Below are 16,726 nucleotides of genomic sequence, written 5' to 3' on the forward strand. Positions count from 1 at the left end.
CGGTGTTGCACAGTTCAGAGATGGATATGTCACCCTTATCATTCCTAGGGACCTTGCCTTCTCCAGGGGCTAAAATGTCTTCAGCAAATGCTGCAGACGTGCTATCACCAAGCAAGTGCGCACGCATGTTTGGGCTTAGGCTTAAGGTCTTAACCTGGAGCCACAACGTGGATGATTTAAGGCATGCGCGCACTTCATCAGCCCGGCTCCCTTAAGTGATGACAGGAAGGGTTTGCCGGAAATCTCCTGAAAGCAATAGAGTTTCAGCACCCATAGAAGCTGTAGAATCCCTGAAACCTTTCAGTAACCGGTCCAGTGCCTCAAGAGCACCCATATTGGTCATTGTGCATTCGTCCCATACAGTGAGACGGCACTGTCTAAGAGTTTCAGCTTCCTCTGAATGTTTGCCAATGTTGCAAGTAGGAACCTCGGCCCTCACCAAATGTAAAGGCAGCTCGAATGCCGAGTGTGCAGTCCTATATCCCGGCAATAATGTAGCAGCGATTCCCGAGGAAGCAACGGCTAGCACAATTTGTTTGTCGCGACGAATCTTAGCAAATATTAATTGTGTTACAAAGGATTTGCCGGTACCTCTAGCAGCATCGAGGAAAAAGTGCCGCCCGTCTGATTTTCAACGGCACTGATGATAGTTTCGTACATCAGCCTCTGATCAGGGAGCAATTTCGATTCACTTATTCTCAGGTACTCCGCAAGGCCATCAGCGTCATACGACAACTCCAGAAGTAACTTTGATGGGAGTGTGTTAACGTCCAGTCGCAATGAGGATGGCAAACCTAATGTGTTCAACGTTGCCCCACCCATTTTGAGCAGGACATCCTCGATTTCAATCAGCGCATTATTGTAGATCAGGTCATTGTATCCAATGTCAGCATTAGGGCACTGTTGCTTTGCCAGTCATCATTTACCTTGGCCACGGAGAAAGCAAAATTATGTACAGAGGATTTCATAAACAGAAATGAATGGTAAAAAGGTTTTAGATTAAATTTTTAGATTAACACTTGCACGATTTCATAAAAAAAAATCGGAGTTTTTTGCGTGGACTCAACTAGCCTGACCTCCTCATATGCTACAAAACCCTTTTTGTGGTTTGAAAAAACGGGGTGTGGTGCGGTGGAAGCCTCAGAAATTTCACCCCCATACCCATTGATCTTTTCACCATCTATTTTTCATTGTACGTGGTAAAATACGGAGATTATGAATATGGAAAACAGGTGTGTTTATTCTCAAACTTACCATGAAATACTCCTGGTAAATCTTTAGATAACACTCGCACGATATTCACTAAGAAAAAAAAATTGGATGTTTTGCGTGGAATAAATTAGCCTGTCCTCCTAATATGCTACAAACCCCGTTTTGTGGTCCGAGAAGCGGGGTGGGGTGTGGTGGAGCCTCGGAAATAAATGGATTGTTAAATAAATGGATTCTCAACAAAACACTTTTTTCCTCGTCGTAAAATAAAAACAAAACTCTTTCGTGCCAAAAGTAATGTGTGTGCGTGTGAGGGGCGGTGGAGAAAGATGAACGATTTAAAATAAATAAATGATTTAAAATAAATAAATTTTAATTGTTGTGTGAGAAAGTATATATAATCTGATTATAAAATATAGTGTCTTTCAAAAACGTCCTAAATTTGAATACTATATCTCGTGTTTAAGAAAAAAAAATTTACATTTTTATTTTTGGCGAACGCTGTCACTTCCCCTCTCACACACACACATACACCAACACACAACTTCTCTCTCCCTCATACACACACACATAGATCAACATAACTTCTCTCTCTCCCCCTCCCCTACACACATTTTCACTTCGCTATGGCAAGAAGGGACTTAACTGATGGTAGCAAACTTCAAACTTGGTAAAAGTTAAGGTTGAAAATCGATTCTTACCGTTACCCGCGAGTGCCTCGGGGAAAATAATTTGACGAAAATACAGCCAGGGTCGTGACGAAAGTCCTAAAATTGGAGCGACATGCGTAGAATGGGCTTACGTATAGTTTTTGATGATAACATGACGAAGGCCAACCGTTTAGATATTACGCTTAACTTACACAATAATTCTTACTTCCCATATCATAAACCACTGACCAATCTTAAGTACATTAGCAAATTTAGTAATCATTCTAGGGCAATTACTAGAAACTTAGTAAGGAATATTTCATTTAGATTATCTAAGTTATCTGCTAATGTTGACATTTTCAATGATAACGCTGAATTTTATAACTGCCTTACTTAAAACAGGTTATACAGAGAAAATTTTCTGCATTGATTCTATTCAGTCTTATTCTAACTCCAATAATGCAGATATGAAATCTAGCTGTAAAGGAATTAACGATAACAAATTTAATCTATGCACTGATACAAAACGGAAGAAGGGAGACAACCCTTATTCAATCCCCTATTATCATTCTAAAGGTAAATTTAAGGCTTTCAAAATTAATTACACTAAAAATAAGATAAATAGTAGTAAAAATGTTTGGCTCATTATTCTATACGGGAGGCAAATTAAATCTAATCTCCCATTGCAGTTTCGTGAAGCTATTATTAGGAATTTTCCAAAGAATTCTAGGTATTACTCTATTATCAACTCACATACAGTTAGGATTGGTTTTTCCAACACAAAAAAACTCTTAAAAATTATCTCTTCACATAATAACAACCTGTTAAATATTAATACATTTACTAATACTAACATTAATTTAGCTAATAAAATCCATCCCTCTAGAAATATTAATAACAAGGTTATTGCATCTGAAGTCAATTCCAACAGAATTAAGTTTATGTCAAGTAACTCTAAAATTAAAAATTCTATATACCAGTGTAAAATCATTGCTCATAATAAAGTACAATTTTACATTGGAAGCACGTTGTCACAGTTATGTAAAAGAATTTCTATCCATTACTCAACATTTAGGGATAGGAATAAACGTAACAGTACTGGGCCCAGTAAATTAATTAGGGATCTAAAAGACCACAATGAACAATTTAATTTAGAATGGTTGATTCTCTCAATCTCGATACCTTATGACAAAAGCAAGGAATTCTGTCTTCTCTGTAATTCTGAACTATTTTTCATTATCTTTTCTAAAAATCCCCTAGTAAACACAGTTATATAGCGTGCATACCGATGTAAACATTGGCAAAAACATACCTTTAGTTCATATAAGTAATCTCTATCATTATATATAATTTAACATTAATTTTCTTTTTATATTTAACATTCACTAAAAAAATATCCCTCCTCTTTCTATAGGCTACTTCTGACGTTATATCACATAACGCTTTTCAAAAACAATATTAATAGCGTTCAGTAAATCACTATACATATCCAGTGAGGGCGCGTGGCTTAGTGGTTAGGGCATTCGGCTCATGATCGTAAGGTTGTGAGTTCGATTCCCGGCGACGCGTTGTGTCCTTGAGCAAGACACTTTATTTCACGTTGCTCCAGTCCATTCAGCTGGCAAAAATGAGTTGTACTTGTATTTCAAAGGGTCAGCCTTGTCACTCTCTGTGTCACGCTGATTATCCCCGAGAACTACGTTAAGGGTACACGTGTCTGTGGAATGCTCAGCCATTTGCACGTTAATTTCACGAGCAAGCTGTTCCGTTGATCGTATCAGCTGGGACCCTCGTCGTCGTAACCGGCGGAGTCTTTTAATACATATCCATCATTTTCTATTGAAATGTCTTATTGATGAATTTCATTTCTTCACTTCCCTGAAGAGAAGATTATATTGTTTTACACCAATTTATTCCTTTGGAATAATATCAGTGATATCTTCGAAACATGTGTCAGAAGTAAAAGTATTTGAATTATACCTGCATTAAACTCCCATATATATATATATATATATATTAAAGTATACATTTAAATATATGTAAATATATAATATATATATATATATATATATATATATATATATATATATATATATATATATATGTGCATATATAAATACATATGTGCATCCCTCTCTATATAAACGGCAGTTTGTCTGTGCGTGTTTCTGTGTGTCTGTTTGCTTGCACCCTGACCACGGCTTTCAACCGATTCTGATGAAACTTGACACACACATAGCCCAATGTCACAATTCAAAACTAACGCAGCGAAAATTTTGAAAAGTTCCCCCAGTTCTGAAAAAAATCGATAAATTCGACATGGGGTCGAGAATCAGAAACACAAACCACAGACTGTCTAGGGGACGCAACTCGACCTTTTTAACTAAAAAAATTTACCATAAATTTTTTTCCATTTTTTGGCTATAACTCTCTAAAAATGCTTTATAGTTATTTCCCTTACAAACCCGAGCAACGCCGGGTGATACTGTTAGTATATAAATATATGTGTATATGTGAATATATGTGTACATATAAATATATGTGTATATATAAGTATATATAAATATATATTTATATATATACATATATATAAATATATATATATATATACTCTTTACTTTTTTACTTGTTTCAGTCAGTTGACTGCGGCCATGCTGGAACACCGCCTTTAGACGAGCAACTCGACCCCGGGACTTATTCTTCGTAAGCCCAGTACTTATTCTATCGGTCTCTTTTGCCGAACCGCTAAGTGACGGGGACATAAACACACCAGCATCGGTTGTCAAGCAATGCTAGGGGGACAAACACAGACACACAAACATACACGCACATATATATATATATATATATATATATATATATACATATATACGACGGGCTTCTTTCAGTTTCCGTCTACCAAATCCACTCACAAGGCTTCGGTCGGCCCGAGGCTATAGTAGAAGACACTTGCCCAAGGTGCCACGCAGTGGGATTGAACCCGGAACCATGTGGTTGGTAAGCAAGCTACTTACCACACAGCCACTCCTGCGCATATATATATATATATATATATATATAATATTATATATATATATTTTAATATATTTTATATATATATATATATTATGTATAGATATATGTATATATATTTATATATTTATTATATATTTGGTATATATATATATTTATATATGTAGTTATATATATATATATGTATATTCATATATTTATACATAATATTTATATATATGATAATATATATACTTATATATATATGTGTATATAAATATATATATATATATGTATGTATGTATGTTTATATATCTATATATATTATATACATGTATATTTATATATATGTATTTATATATACGTGTATATGTATATCTATATATATATATATATATATATATATATATATATATATATATATATATTATATATATATATGTTTATATGTTTATACCGTAAATCCTTGAGTATAACCCGCATTTTTTCTCCAAAACGTAAAGGTCAAAATCCCTAGTGCGTATTATACACGAGGTTAAAAATGAAAATTATTTTCTAAGCAATGTCCGAGACTCTATTTGCTGTCCGGCAATGTTTATTCAGACACATTTTTTGATGTCGGGCGCGAAAATACCTTAAGGTAAGCCTGAAAACAATGAAGCCATAAAAGAATCATCCATAACTTGCAATAAGCAACATTTATTAAACGTTATAACTGTTTTTACTGTTTTTCTTTATTTTCTGCAAACAAAATGCACAAAAAAGCTAAACGTTTGCATTATGTTATATATACAATAATAATACGTTACCGTATAAAGTTTTACAATAATACGTTACCGTATAAAGTTTTACGTTACCGTATAAAGTTTTACAAACCAAGGACGTTATATAGACCTCCTTGACTCAGGTTAGAGAAAGGGTGCGTATTATACACAAGATTTAGGTTTTTCAGAGGTACAGCCTCCTAAAATCCCCAGCGTATTATACTCAAGGGCGCACTATACTCGAGGATTTACGGTATATACATATGCAGATAAAAATTCAGCTGAATTCTTTGATATTGCAGCTCCGAAAAAGGAGGCGCCAGCCCTCGATTACATCAACATTGAGGAAAGAGATGTAACAGCAGACATAGATGAAATGAGATCATGCTCCGCTACTGGTTCGGATGGCTTTGCAGCTATTCTCCTAAAGTCATGCAAGAAGGCTTTAGCGAAACCACTTCAGACACTTTTCGAAAGTTTCCTTCCTAAAAAGCTGAAAGAAGGTATTATACGCCCTATCCACAAAGGTGGGAGCAGAGTAGAGGCAAGAAACTACAGGCCAATATCTCTAACTTCGCTTATCAGGAAAATCATGAAACGAATCATCAGAAAGAAATTGATAATATTCCTTGAAGGAAATGACCACCTGAACAACACTGAGCATGGCTTCCACCCAGGAAGAAGCTGATTTACACAGCTCCTTCAGCACTATGAGTGGGTTTTGAAATAGCCGCTTGACCATTCAGATGTCAGTGTGATATACCTTGACTTTGTAAAGGCATTTGATAAGGTAGATCAGGGCATTACAAGTCATAAGCTACGAGACCTTGACATCGCTGTAAACAGAATTCACGTGGTAGCAGCCAATGGCACCCTTCCTGAGGAAACTGAAATCGTAAGTGGTGTCCCCCAGGGAACTGTTCTGGGGCCGCTACTGTTCATAATAGCCCACTTTAGACATGCCCACAGTCACTCGGACAGCTACTGTCACTAGCTATGCCGATGACACAAAATTATCACAGGCAGTAAAAAACCAAGAGGATATTACAAGCTTATAGCAGGACCTGAACTCAGATTCAAGTGGACCGAAATAAACAACATGCAGTTTAATACTGGAAAATTTCAAGCACTGCATTATAAACTCAGTGCAAATACAGTAAATCTACATTTACAGGACACGAAGCACTACAATCCAAGAGTCACAGGCAGTGAAAGACTTTTGGAGCAGCATTTGCAGTGACGCATCATTTCATATGCACATAAGCAAGATGGCAGCAAAATGCAGACAACTGGCAGGATGGATGCTAAGATCCTTCAGGACAAGAAACCTGTGGAGAAGCTTTGTTCTTGGCCGCCTAGACTACTGTTACCTGTTATGGTCACTATACAGTGCCAAACTAACAGCGGAGCTTGAAGCAATCCCATGCCACTACACTAAAAAGATTGAAAGAGTGCAGTGGATGAGCTACAGGGATAGACTGAGAAAATTACAGCTTTACTGCTTGGAGTGAAGGCGTGACAGATACGCAATAATATACATATGGAAAATCCTAGAAGGACTAGTACCTAACTTTGGCATTGAGTGTTATACAAATGCCAGAACTGGCCGCCATTGCATTCTACCAAAGGTACCATCCAGTCCATCTAAATTCAGGACTAGGTATTGCAATACTCTAGGGTTCAAAGGCCCACAACTTTTCAATGCCCTGCCACAAAGATTAAAAAATTTGCATAAGGTGGAAGTAGATGTCTTCAAAAAAGAATTAGGCATCCTCCTCTCCACAATGTCGGATGAACAGCCCGACATTAGGTACAGACGAAGGTTGCGGAGTCAAACTCACTTATACATCAAATGTACCAACAGCTGGGAAAAAGGCACATACATGAGTGGTAATGTGAAACACCCAGACTGAGGAATTCAGAAGTACCATGGTGGTGCTCCAGGATTTTATATCTATCTATCTGTCTATCTATCTATCTATCTATCAATCTATCTATCTATCTATCTATCTATCTATCTATCTATCTATCTATCTATCTATCTATCTATATCTATCTATCTATCTATCTATCTATCTATCTATCGGTATATATATACATTTATTCACACAGAAAGGGTGATAATAAAGTAGTGGTGATCCCAAAACGAAGGTGCGCGTGCGTGTGTATAAGAGTGTATGTATGTGCATGTGGAAGAGGGTTGGTGACCTCGACGTGTGCGTGTGTGTATGTGTTGGTGTGTGGATGTGGAGCTAGGAAGTGGTCAGTGCTAGTGTATGCGTGTTGGTGTGATGTGATGTTGTATTGTGTGTTATGGTGGTGGTGTACGGTGTAGTTGTGTGCGGTGTAAATATATCTATAGATATATAATATATATATATATATATATATATATATATTATATATATATATATATATATATATATATATATCATCATCATCATCATTATCATCATCATCGTTTAACGTCCACTTTCCATGCTGGCATGGGTTGGACGGTTTGACTGAGGACTAGCGAACCAGATGGCTGCACCAGGCTCCAATCTGATCTGGCAGAGTTTCTACAGCTGGATGCCTTTCCTAACGCCAACCACTCCAAGAATGCAGTGTGTGCTTTCTACGTGCCACCGGCACGGGAGCCGGTCAGCGGACCTGGCAACGATTACGCTCTTAGCGCTCCACTAGCACGGATGTCAGTCATGCGGTGCTGTCATCGAATTTGATTTCGATTTCACTTGACTGAACGGGTCTTCACAAGCAAAGTTTAGTGTCCAATGAAGGAAAGGTACGCATAAGTGGGCTGGTTACACCCCTGGCATAGACCACGGGTAATGGTATCACTTGGCTTGCCGGGTCTCCTCAAGCACTGCATATTTCCAAAGGTTTCACTCGTCATTGCCTCGGTGAGGCCTAACGTTCGAAGGTCGTGCTTCACCACCTCATCCCAGGTTTTCCTGGGTCTACCTCTTCCACAAGTTCCTTCAACCGCTAGGGTGTAACACTTTTTCATACAGCTATCCTCATCCATTCGCACTACATGATCATACCAGCGCAGTCGTCTCTCTTGCACACACACACACTCTCAAGGTACATACATTCTGTCGAGTATGCACACTGATATTACACATCCAGCGGAGCATACTGGCTTCATTCCTTGCAAGCTTACGCACATATATTTATATGTATGTATGTATGTATGTATGTATGTATGTATGTATGTATGTATGTATGTATGTATATATATATAGTGTACATTTAAACTCATAAGAAATCCACTCGTGGAATTCAACACGTTAGAAAGAAAAGCTAGGTTCCATAACCACAAAAATTAGGGATAAAATTCGACAGGAACGAATTGAAAACATTTTACCATCAAGTTTCCTGGGCCAATTGGTTTCTGATTTTAGTTTAGCAAGCAAATGAATATTTGCTTGCGAGGTGAAATCGTCTCCAACAGGTACACCTTGGGTTAAATATATAAACAAACGAGACAATCAAACTATATGCCTCCCGTTTATACATCCTAATTTTTTCAAAATCTACTGCGCAGACGCACCCCTTGACCGGCAATAAGAAAATGCCAACTTTTAAAATCAAAAATTATCCCAAAAACTTATAATACTTAAACATATCAAAGGGAAATGGAAAATTAATTAAAATTTTCACCTCCAGCGGCCTAACGTGTAAAAATTTAGTGTTTAAGTATTATATACATACAAACATATATATATATATATATATATATATATTATATATATATATATATATATATATATATATATATATATATTAATAGTTATCGCCATACTAATATGGCAGTCTATAAATATAAGACTAAGTTATTAGTATCCAGTAACGCTGCCGTAATCTCCTTTAGAGAGACTTAGTAATTTTAATATTTCTATTATATATATATATATATATATATATATATATATTATATTATATATATATATATTATATATATATATATATATAATATAATATATATATATATATATATATATATATACAAATTGAGATAGGGGTTGTAAATGCAACCCTCCATGGGATAACATATATCCAATATGCTGCTAGGGAAGTACCCAACAAAGTTAATACATAAATGTTAATGATTGCGATGCAATCAATTCATTTACTGTATTATATGGGCAAAGGTAAAATGATTTACCACAAATTACTAATACAAGATAAGAAAATGGAGAAATACATCTAAATCAAATATGAATTACCAGATAATACTCAATCACATACTTTATTAAACCACCACATAAGAGACTGTATGGTTAAATATAAAAAGCAGAACAAATCAGTGTACATAAAGGGATGTACATAAAAAAGTGTACATAAAAGAGTAATGTTGTATAATAAGTAGAATATATATAAAAGAGAATATAAATATAAGTAAATATAAATATAAGTATAGATTACATCTTACAGCTGTTACTGCCATGTAGATAAGTATGTCTCATTTTACCAATATTAGCCTTTTATGGTAGGTCAATATATAGATATAAATGAGACATTTACAAATATATCGTAAGGCCTCTTCGGAGATTATGTAATATAAATCAGTCTACATATATACCCACATGGGTGTGGGTACATACCCATAATACAACATATACATATACATATGAGTGCATATACTCACACTCTTATACATGAAAAAATATACATATACATAATGATATAAATAAATAATATAAATTAGTAAACATATATATGTGTTCCACATTCAATGTCTCAGTTTTTCGACTTAATATTGTGATAATAAACATACACAAATTAGTACCTAGATGCAAATATACATAGTCAATAGTACATTATATTACTTCATACTAATTTCTAAAGTGTCATTAAAGTTAGCATCATTATTGTTGTCAATACCATTTATGTTACCATTATTATCCTTCATAATATTATTAATAACGCTTACATTAGGATCCAGAGCGGTATATATGTATGTTCGGGTTCCAGTTAGTAATTTTCCTTATGAAATAAATACACTATTGGATTTGAATTTAAAATTATCATTATCTTCCTCACGGTTGGTCAATTGAGAGCCGCCCGACCTCCACCACACCGCACAAGCAAAACATACACATCCACATCTAACCCTAAACCCACACATCCACACAGAAACTCACACACACATGCACACACACATAAATACACCCCGACACATCTCTACACATTCACTAAATTGCAGAGTGTATGTCTGTCATCGCATGGCTTATAGACAAATCAGTACAGGCAGCAGTGTCTAACACTAACACACACTCACACGCACATCCGCATATACGCATAAATATTAATACACTTTCATATACTGTGTCAAGGAACATTCGCACACACATATATATATATTTGAATATATATCTGCGCACTCATACGTACAAATAAAACCTATATTTATATCCACCCATGAATAAATATTCGCATATACATATCCAAGTACGCACCTGCGTGCTCATATGTGTAATAAAAACATACATCCGTACATCCACCCACGGTCATACCTGTATGTACAAAAACATACATACGTACACATATACATTTTCACACACCTACAGAAGTTACTATTAATTTAGAATAAGTTCATTAATTATAAATTAAATTAATTATAGATTAGTAAGTGCCAAATAAATATATATATATAGTTATGTATATATATATATTATATATATATATAGTTATGTATATATATATATATTATATATATATATATATTATATATATATATATATATATATATATAATAATATATATATATATATATATATATATATATATATATATATATATATATAATAATATATATATATATATATATATATATATACATATATATATATTATTGAAGTAGATAAATGAATTATATGAATATCTTATTACGGATAATTCAATGATAACCGATACCTGGGTAGCAAAAATCACAACAGAAAAAGCACGGTTGAAGTTACGACCATGGGGCATAAAATCCGTGCCTTAGTGCGGAAATTTGAAGTTTTATATATAAGTGTAGGAAGAAATGGAGCTGAACGAAGATTTAACAAAATTCCTTTTTATTATTTTCTACATATGTTTCGAAGGCTGCAAAGTCCCTAATTCGGATTGAATAAGGAGTGAGCGTTTGTCGAAAAGCTTGCTGTGCATTTTGTTGGAGAATTAAGTTCCTGGATTTTCCTGAAGAGAAGGCTGCAAAATGGACTCCTTATTCAATCCGAATTAGGGACTTTGCAGCCTTCGAAACATATGTAGAAAATAATAAAAAGGAATTTTGTTAAATCTTCGTTCAGCTCCATTTCTTCCTACACTTAATATATATATACATATATATATATATATATATATATATATATATATATATATATATATATATATATAATATATATATATATATATATATATATTCAATTTTAGACGCTGGTAGCGCAGGGCTTGGAATTTTCAGCATTAAACTGCATATTATTATCCTCAGTCCATCTTCAAATTGAGTCCAACTCCTGGTGCAGATGTGCAACATCACCGGGGTTGTGTATTTTCTGCGAGACTTTCGTATCGTCTGTGTAGCTAGCAAGGGTGGCTACCCGAGCAGTTGAGGGCATATCTGAGAGGGCCGCTATGAAAAGCAGTGGTCCCAAGACACCGCTCACTATTTGTGTTTTCATAGAAGAGGCGCCATTGGCCACTACTGCCTGACTTCTATCTTTCAGAAAGTCATGTAACCACTCTCCAAGTTTTCCAGCTATGCCGAGATCACGCAGTTTGTGGCATATCATACCATGATCTACTTTGTCAAAAGCTTTTGCAAAATCAAGGTATATTATATCCACGTTTCAGTTACTGAGTAACTTCCACGACACCCAGTCATAATGTTGTAAGAGCTGGGTCAGGTAGCTCCCACCTGGTCGAAAGCCATGCTGGGTATCATTCAGCAAATTATTTCCTTTAAGGAATGCGATTAGCTTCCCTCTAACTATCCGTTCCATGACGTTGCTGATGTGTGAAGTCAGAGAGGTAGGCCTATAGTTTTTGGCATCTTCTCTGCTTCCCCCTTTATGGATTGGGCATATTATTTCCTCCTTCAGCTTGCTTGGCAGTCTGCCATTTTCAAGAAAGCTCTGGAAGAGAATCTGGAGGGGTTTTGACAGGGCATGCTTACACGATATACATTTATATAAATATATATTTATATATGAAAGAATGTTTGAAAATGCAATTTTAAAGATGTTATTCACTTGACCGGTTTCACTTATATATATATATACGTTTATATACGTTTATATATATATAATATATATATATATATATATATATATATATATATATTATATATATATATATATATATGAATTATTGTTCGGAACATATATTTGCTGTTAGTTTGTATTTATTTAATTCTATTTGAAATATCAATTTTTCTATCTTTGTAGCTTGCGGTGGAAAGAATCGTGTGGAAGACTTGTACAATTGCGGACAATACATCCAATGTCTTAATAACCGACCAGTCGGATCAGTTGGAACGTGCAACCCCGGCAATCGCTTTGACGAAACTCTGGGGAGCTGTGTCGCAGATAGTAACTGCCCTGAAGTTAATAATAACGCTCGTACGTTTGTTTTAATTAAATGAATTTTTCTATCGCCTCGTGTAGTCTTACGGCATGTAACATGTTAAATGTTTATGTTATATATTTGGGTCTTAAATTTTTTAACTGATGCTAAATATTGTAAAATGTCGACCGATTATAATTTTCGGACCTATATATTAAATATTTTTCTCTCTTCCGATTCTCCGTTTAAACCAAGCTAAAAACTTGTTTCTAAAGCCTGTTTGTGATTATGACTCAAAATCCTTACATTATACATTATTTTTTCCGATGCAGCCTTAATTTTGGACCACTGTTATGCTGGAGTTTCTAACGCTTAATGAATAACACGTGAAGGTACAGTTCACAACTTTATAAAGCATGTGAAGAGTATATGTGGCATGGTTGTACATCATCTCATAGCACGGACTCTACAAACCAGAACTCTCCTAGCTAACTTTAATGTCTTATATAATGCTTCAAAACCTGGAGGATTAACGATCATCCTGTATTATATATTGCTCCGTTGGTAATCATTCTCTATACCTGAAATCAGGCATTCATTCTTTTACCAAAGATATTCAATCGTTAAATCGAGAGGTTTTGGAAATTCGATTAAGAAATATATTCATGTAATTTACTGTTCAATAAATAAATTTCTTTTGCTACGTTATTATAAATTTGTATATTTTTATCTTATTTCAGAATGCTCTGATCTTTTTAAGACCAGTAACACTAAAGGAAAATATTTTCAGAAAGATGGAGAAAACTGGATAGAGAAAACATGCTCAGGAAACTTGCTCTTTAATATGACTACATGCACATGTCAGGATTCTTACAACTACACAACTACAGGTTATTGATTTTCTTTTAATGATTACATTGAAAAACAGGATGCTACTTTCTGTTGGTGTTAATCGATTAAATATAACATCTGTATTTTGCTGTTTATTATCATGTTGAAACCTTGGGTCGCGAACTGGCAGACGTTAGAATACTAGAAAAATTACCTGTGTTATTTGTTCCTGCTCTCTACACTCTGGGTTCAAATTCCATCGAGATTACTTTTGCCTTTCGTCCTTTAGGGATCAATATAATAAAGCAACCCCTTCCTCTCGAAATTTCTAGCCTTGTCCTTAAACCAAAAATAAATATTCTGCTGAACCCGAAAACTGTAATAATGAAGACATTCCATATGTTTATCGCAGATTAGTCTTGACAACGAAACGACAAATTTCCATAGATGTTCAGCTATGAGCACAACATCTCTATTATCTTCGAATATGATATATTTTGGATTGCATTATCCCTTTTTGAAGACAGTAGGGTGTGATTTGATTACCAGAAGATTGAGACACATTCATGGTCGTGTAAACACGCTGACTGTAATTTAAATGTGTGCTACAGTATTGGATATCGTCTATTAAACCTTTAGTTTCGACTTTGAGATAACACCAACTATTTGACATGAAGTCTTGGTTATATGACATTTCTTTAATCGTTATGAAAAACTATCATAGATAAACAGGCGTAACATTTGTTAAAGAGAGTATAGCTGAATATTTACGTCTTCTCTGAGGTGATAATCCATTGATACATATATAGCGCCTGGATCTTTAAAAGTTATTACTTGCTAAAGATTGCTAAACCAGGTAAATTACTAATTTATCGGCCAGAATTGGTTCGACCACATCTGGCTAATTATGGTTTAATGGAATATGTCAAATTGAGCCCAGTATAAAGATATTGGTTACAGTCTGTAGTTTCAGATTACAGGTGAAAAACGTCATTAAAGTTTTCAAATTTCAACTAAAATATCTTTACTTTGTCTTTTATGAAATAATTTACGACGCTGTTATTAAATCTGTTTAGTGTAATTTAACCAAAATATATTTAGTTCGTTTTTATTTCCGTTCTATTTAAACTTGTTTTTCCCTTTTCTTTTTCGTTTACACCCCAGTGTCGCCATGTTTAAACATAACTCTTCCTTTGGAATTCAACCTATTATCACTTGGCAATAACTATTATGTACAAGGCATTAATGTAGATTTCATTAATGCAGCATATTTCAACGGCTCTTCAAGTTTAGTAATTCCTGCTCTAGCTAATAATGATCTTGGTGACTATTTTGTCATGACGTTGAATATTAAACCTGCCGCCGTAATATCAGGAAGACAAGCCTTAGTAAGCAACAACCAATGTTCAGATAATGGAACATACAACTTATACTTAGTAGGCCCGAATGTCTATGCTTCAATAACATTACTTGACAATTCTGTAGAGACGTCTTATCAATTGACAAGTAGTTCGGTAAGTTTATTTTATATTTCTTTTTTCGTTAGCTTTGTTAACTACAAATTAACACCCCTCTACACTGAGTCGGCAGCCCTGTTTCAATTCTCAGGAGAAGCAATTTCCCTTGTTTCCATCACTTATGCTCTTAAAAATGTGTTATATAAATAGGCATCAATCTGCATATGTACAAAACAATGCAACACTATAAATGTTGATTCAAATGGGCTGTATACAAGAATGATGTCGTTATCTTCAAGTTCATATAAGTGTTCACAAGATACCAACGAAACTGTTCAATATATTTCATAAGGCTTCCTTTGCCAATAGAAATGTGCTGCTATTTGTTTTTACCAATATGTAAACAGGACCATTTATATTGTCTTTTCCTGGATGAATGTCTGATCTTTTAGATCAGTGGGCCGTATTGCTCCCCCCCCACCCGGAGGCGGTGGAAAGTTCCAAGTTGAAGAAAAGTGGGGTGATAATGGGATAGTGATTCATGTAAAAAGTGGGGTGATAATGGGGTAACTATTTATGTAAAAGCAACAAAATAATGGGCTCATTATGTTAAGTTTTATTTGTGAAATATAGTTACTTTGAATTTAACTGAAAAAGAGGTCTATGTTTGTGATGGTTTTTTGGGGTGGGGGTGCTAGAAATATGGCCTGGCGGTCAAGGGGATGGCAGCCCGAAAAAGTTTGGGAACCATTGTTTTAGATGACAGCAAGGTCTGGATAGGTTAGAACTCATAACCTTCTATTGACTAAAATGCTATTTTTCTAAACATTGCTGTTCTTAGTTCTATATTCATTATGATTTTTTTTCTAATTTAGCACAAGTCTTGAAATTTCCATTTCATGTTGATATAAAATGTATTTATAAGATCTTAATTATCAACAAATTTTAACTTTTAGACAATTTCCAACGTATGGAACACGATCATCTTTAAGAAGGAAGGAACTTTATTTGAACTTATCGTTAACGGTGTGTCTAACAGCGTGAATGTTGCAGGTAAAGTTTTCAGAAATCTTTCATCGATAGGAATCCTTTCATTAGAATTTGTTACGAGTAAGAGTAATCGAGATGGTCGATACTATTTTGAGTTTCACTCTTATAGTTTTACTTTAAAATCCTTCTGATGCCGGACTTCAACTTCATTCTTATTTAATCAAAAGAATGAGTACTAGTAAAATACAGGATTGCTTCTGAACTATATATCACTTCT

General features: G+C 34.6%; 1 protein-coding gene across 1 annotated transcript in view; it reads left to right on the forward strand.

Moving 5' to 3' along the window:
- The window catches only part of LOC115219333, a 43,929-nt gene that overhangs the window by 6,595 nt on the left and 20,608 nt on the right, over nucleotides 1-16,726 (forward strand). Inside the window, exons 3-6 of the mRNA XM_029789493.2 lie at nucleotides 13,054-13,227; nucleotides 13,912-14,061; nucleotides 15,167-15,516; nucleotides 16,416-16,512. Coding sequence (XP_029645353.2) covers nucleotides 13,054-13,227; nucleotides 13,912-14,061; nucleotides 15,167-15,516; nucleotides 16,416-16,512 — 771 coding nt within the window. The remainder of the gene's footprint in view (nucleotides 1-13,053; nucleotides 13,228-13,911; nucleotides 14,062-15,166; nucleotides 15,517-16,415; nucleotides 16,513-16,726) is intronic.

Source organism: Octopus sinensis, linkage group LG14 (genome assembly GCF_006345805.1).
Source record: "Octopus sinensis linkage group LG14, ASM634580v1, whole genome shotgun sequence".
Taxonomy (NCBI): Eukaryota; Metazoa; Mollusca; class Cephalopoda; order Octopoda; family Octopodidae; genus Octopus; species Octopus sinensis.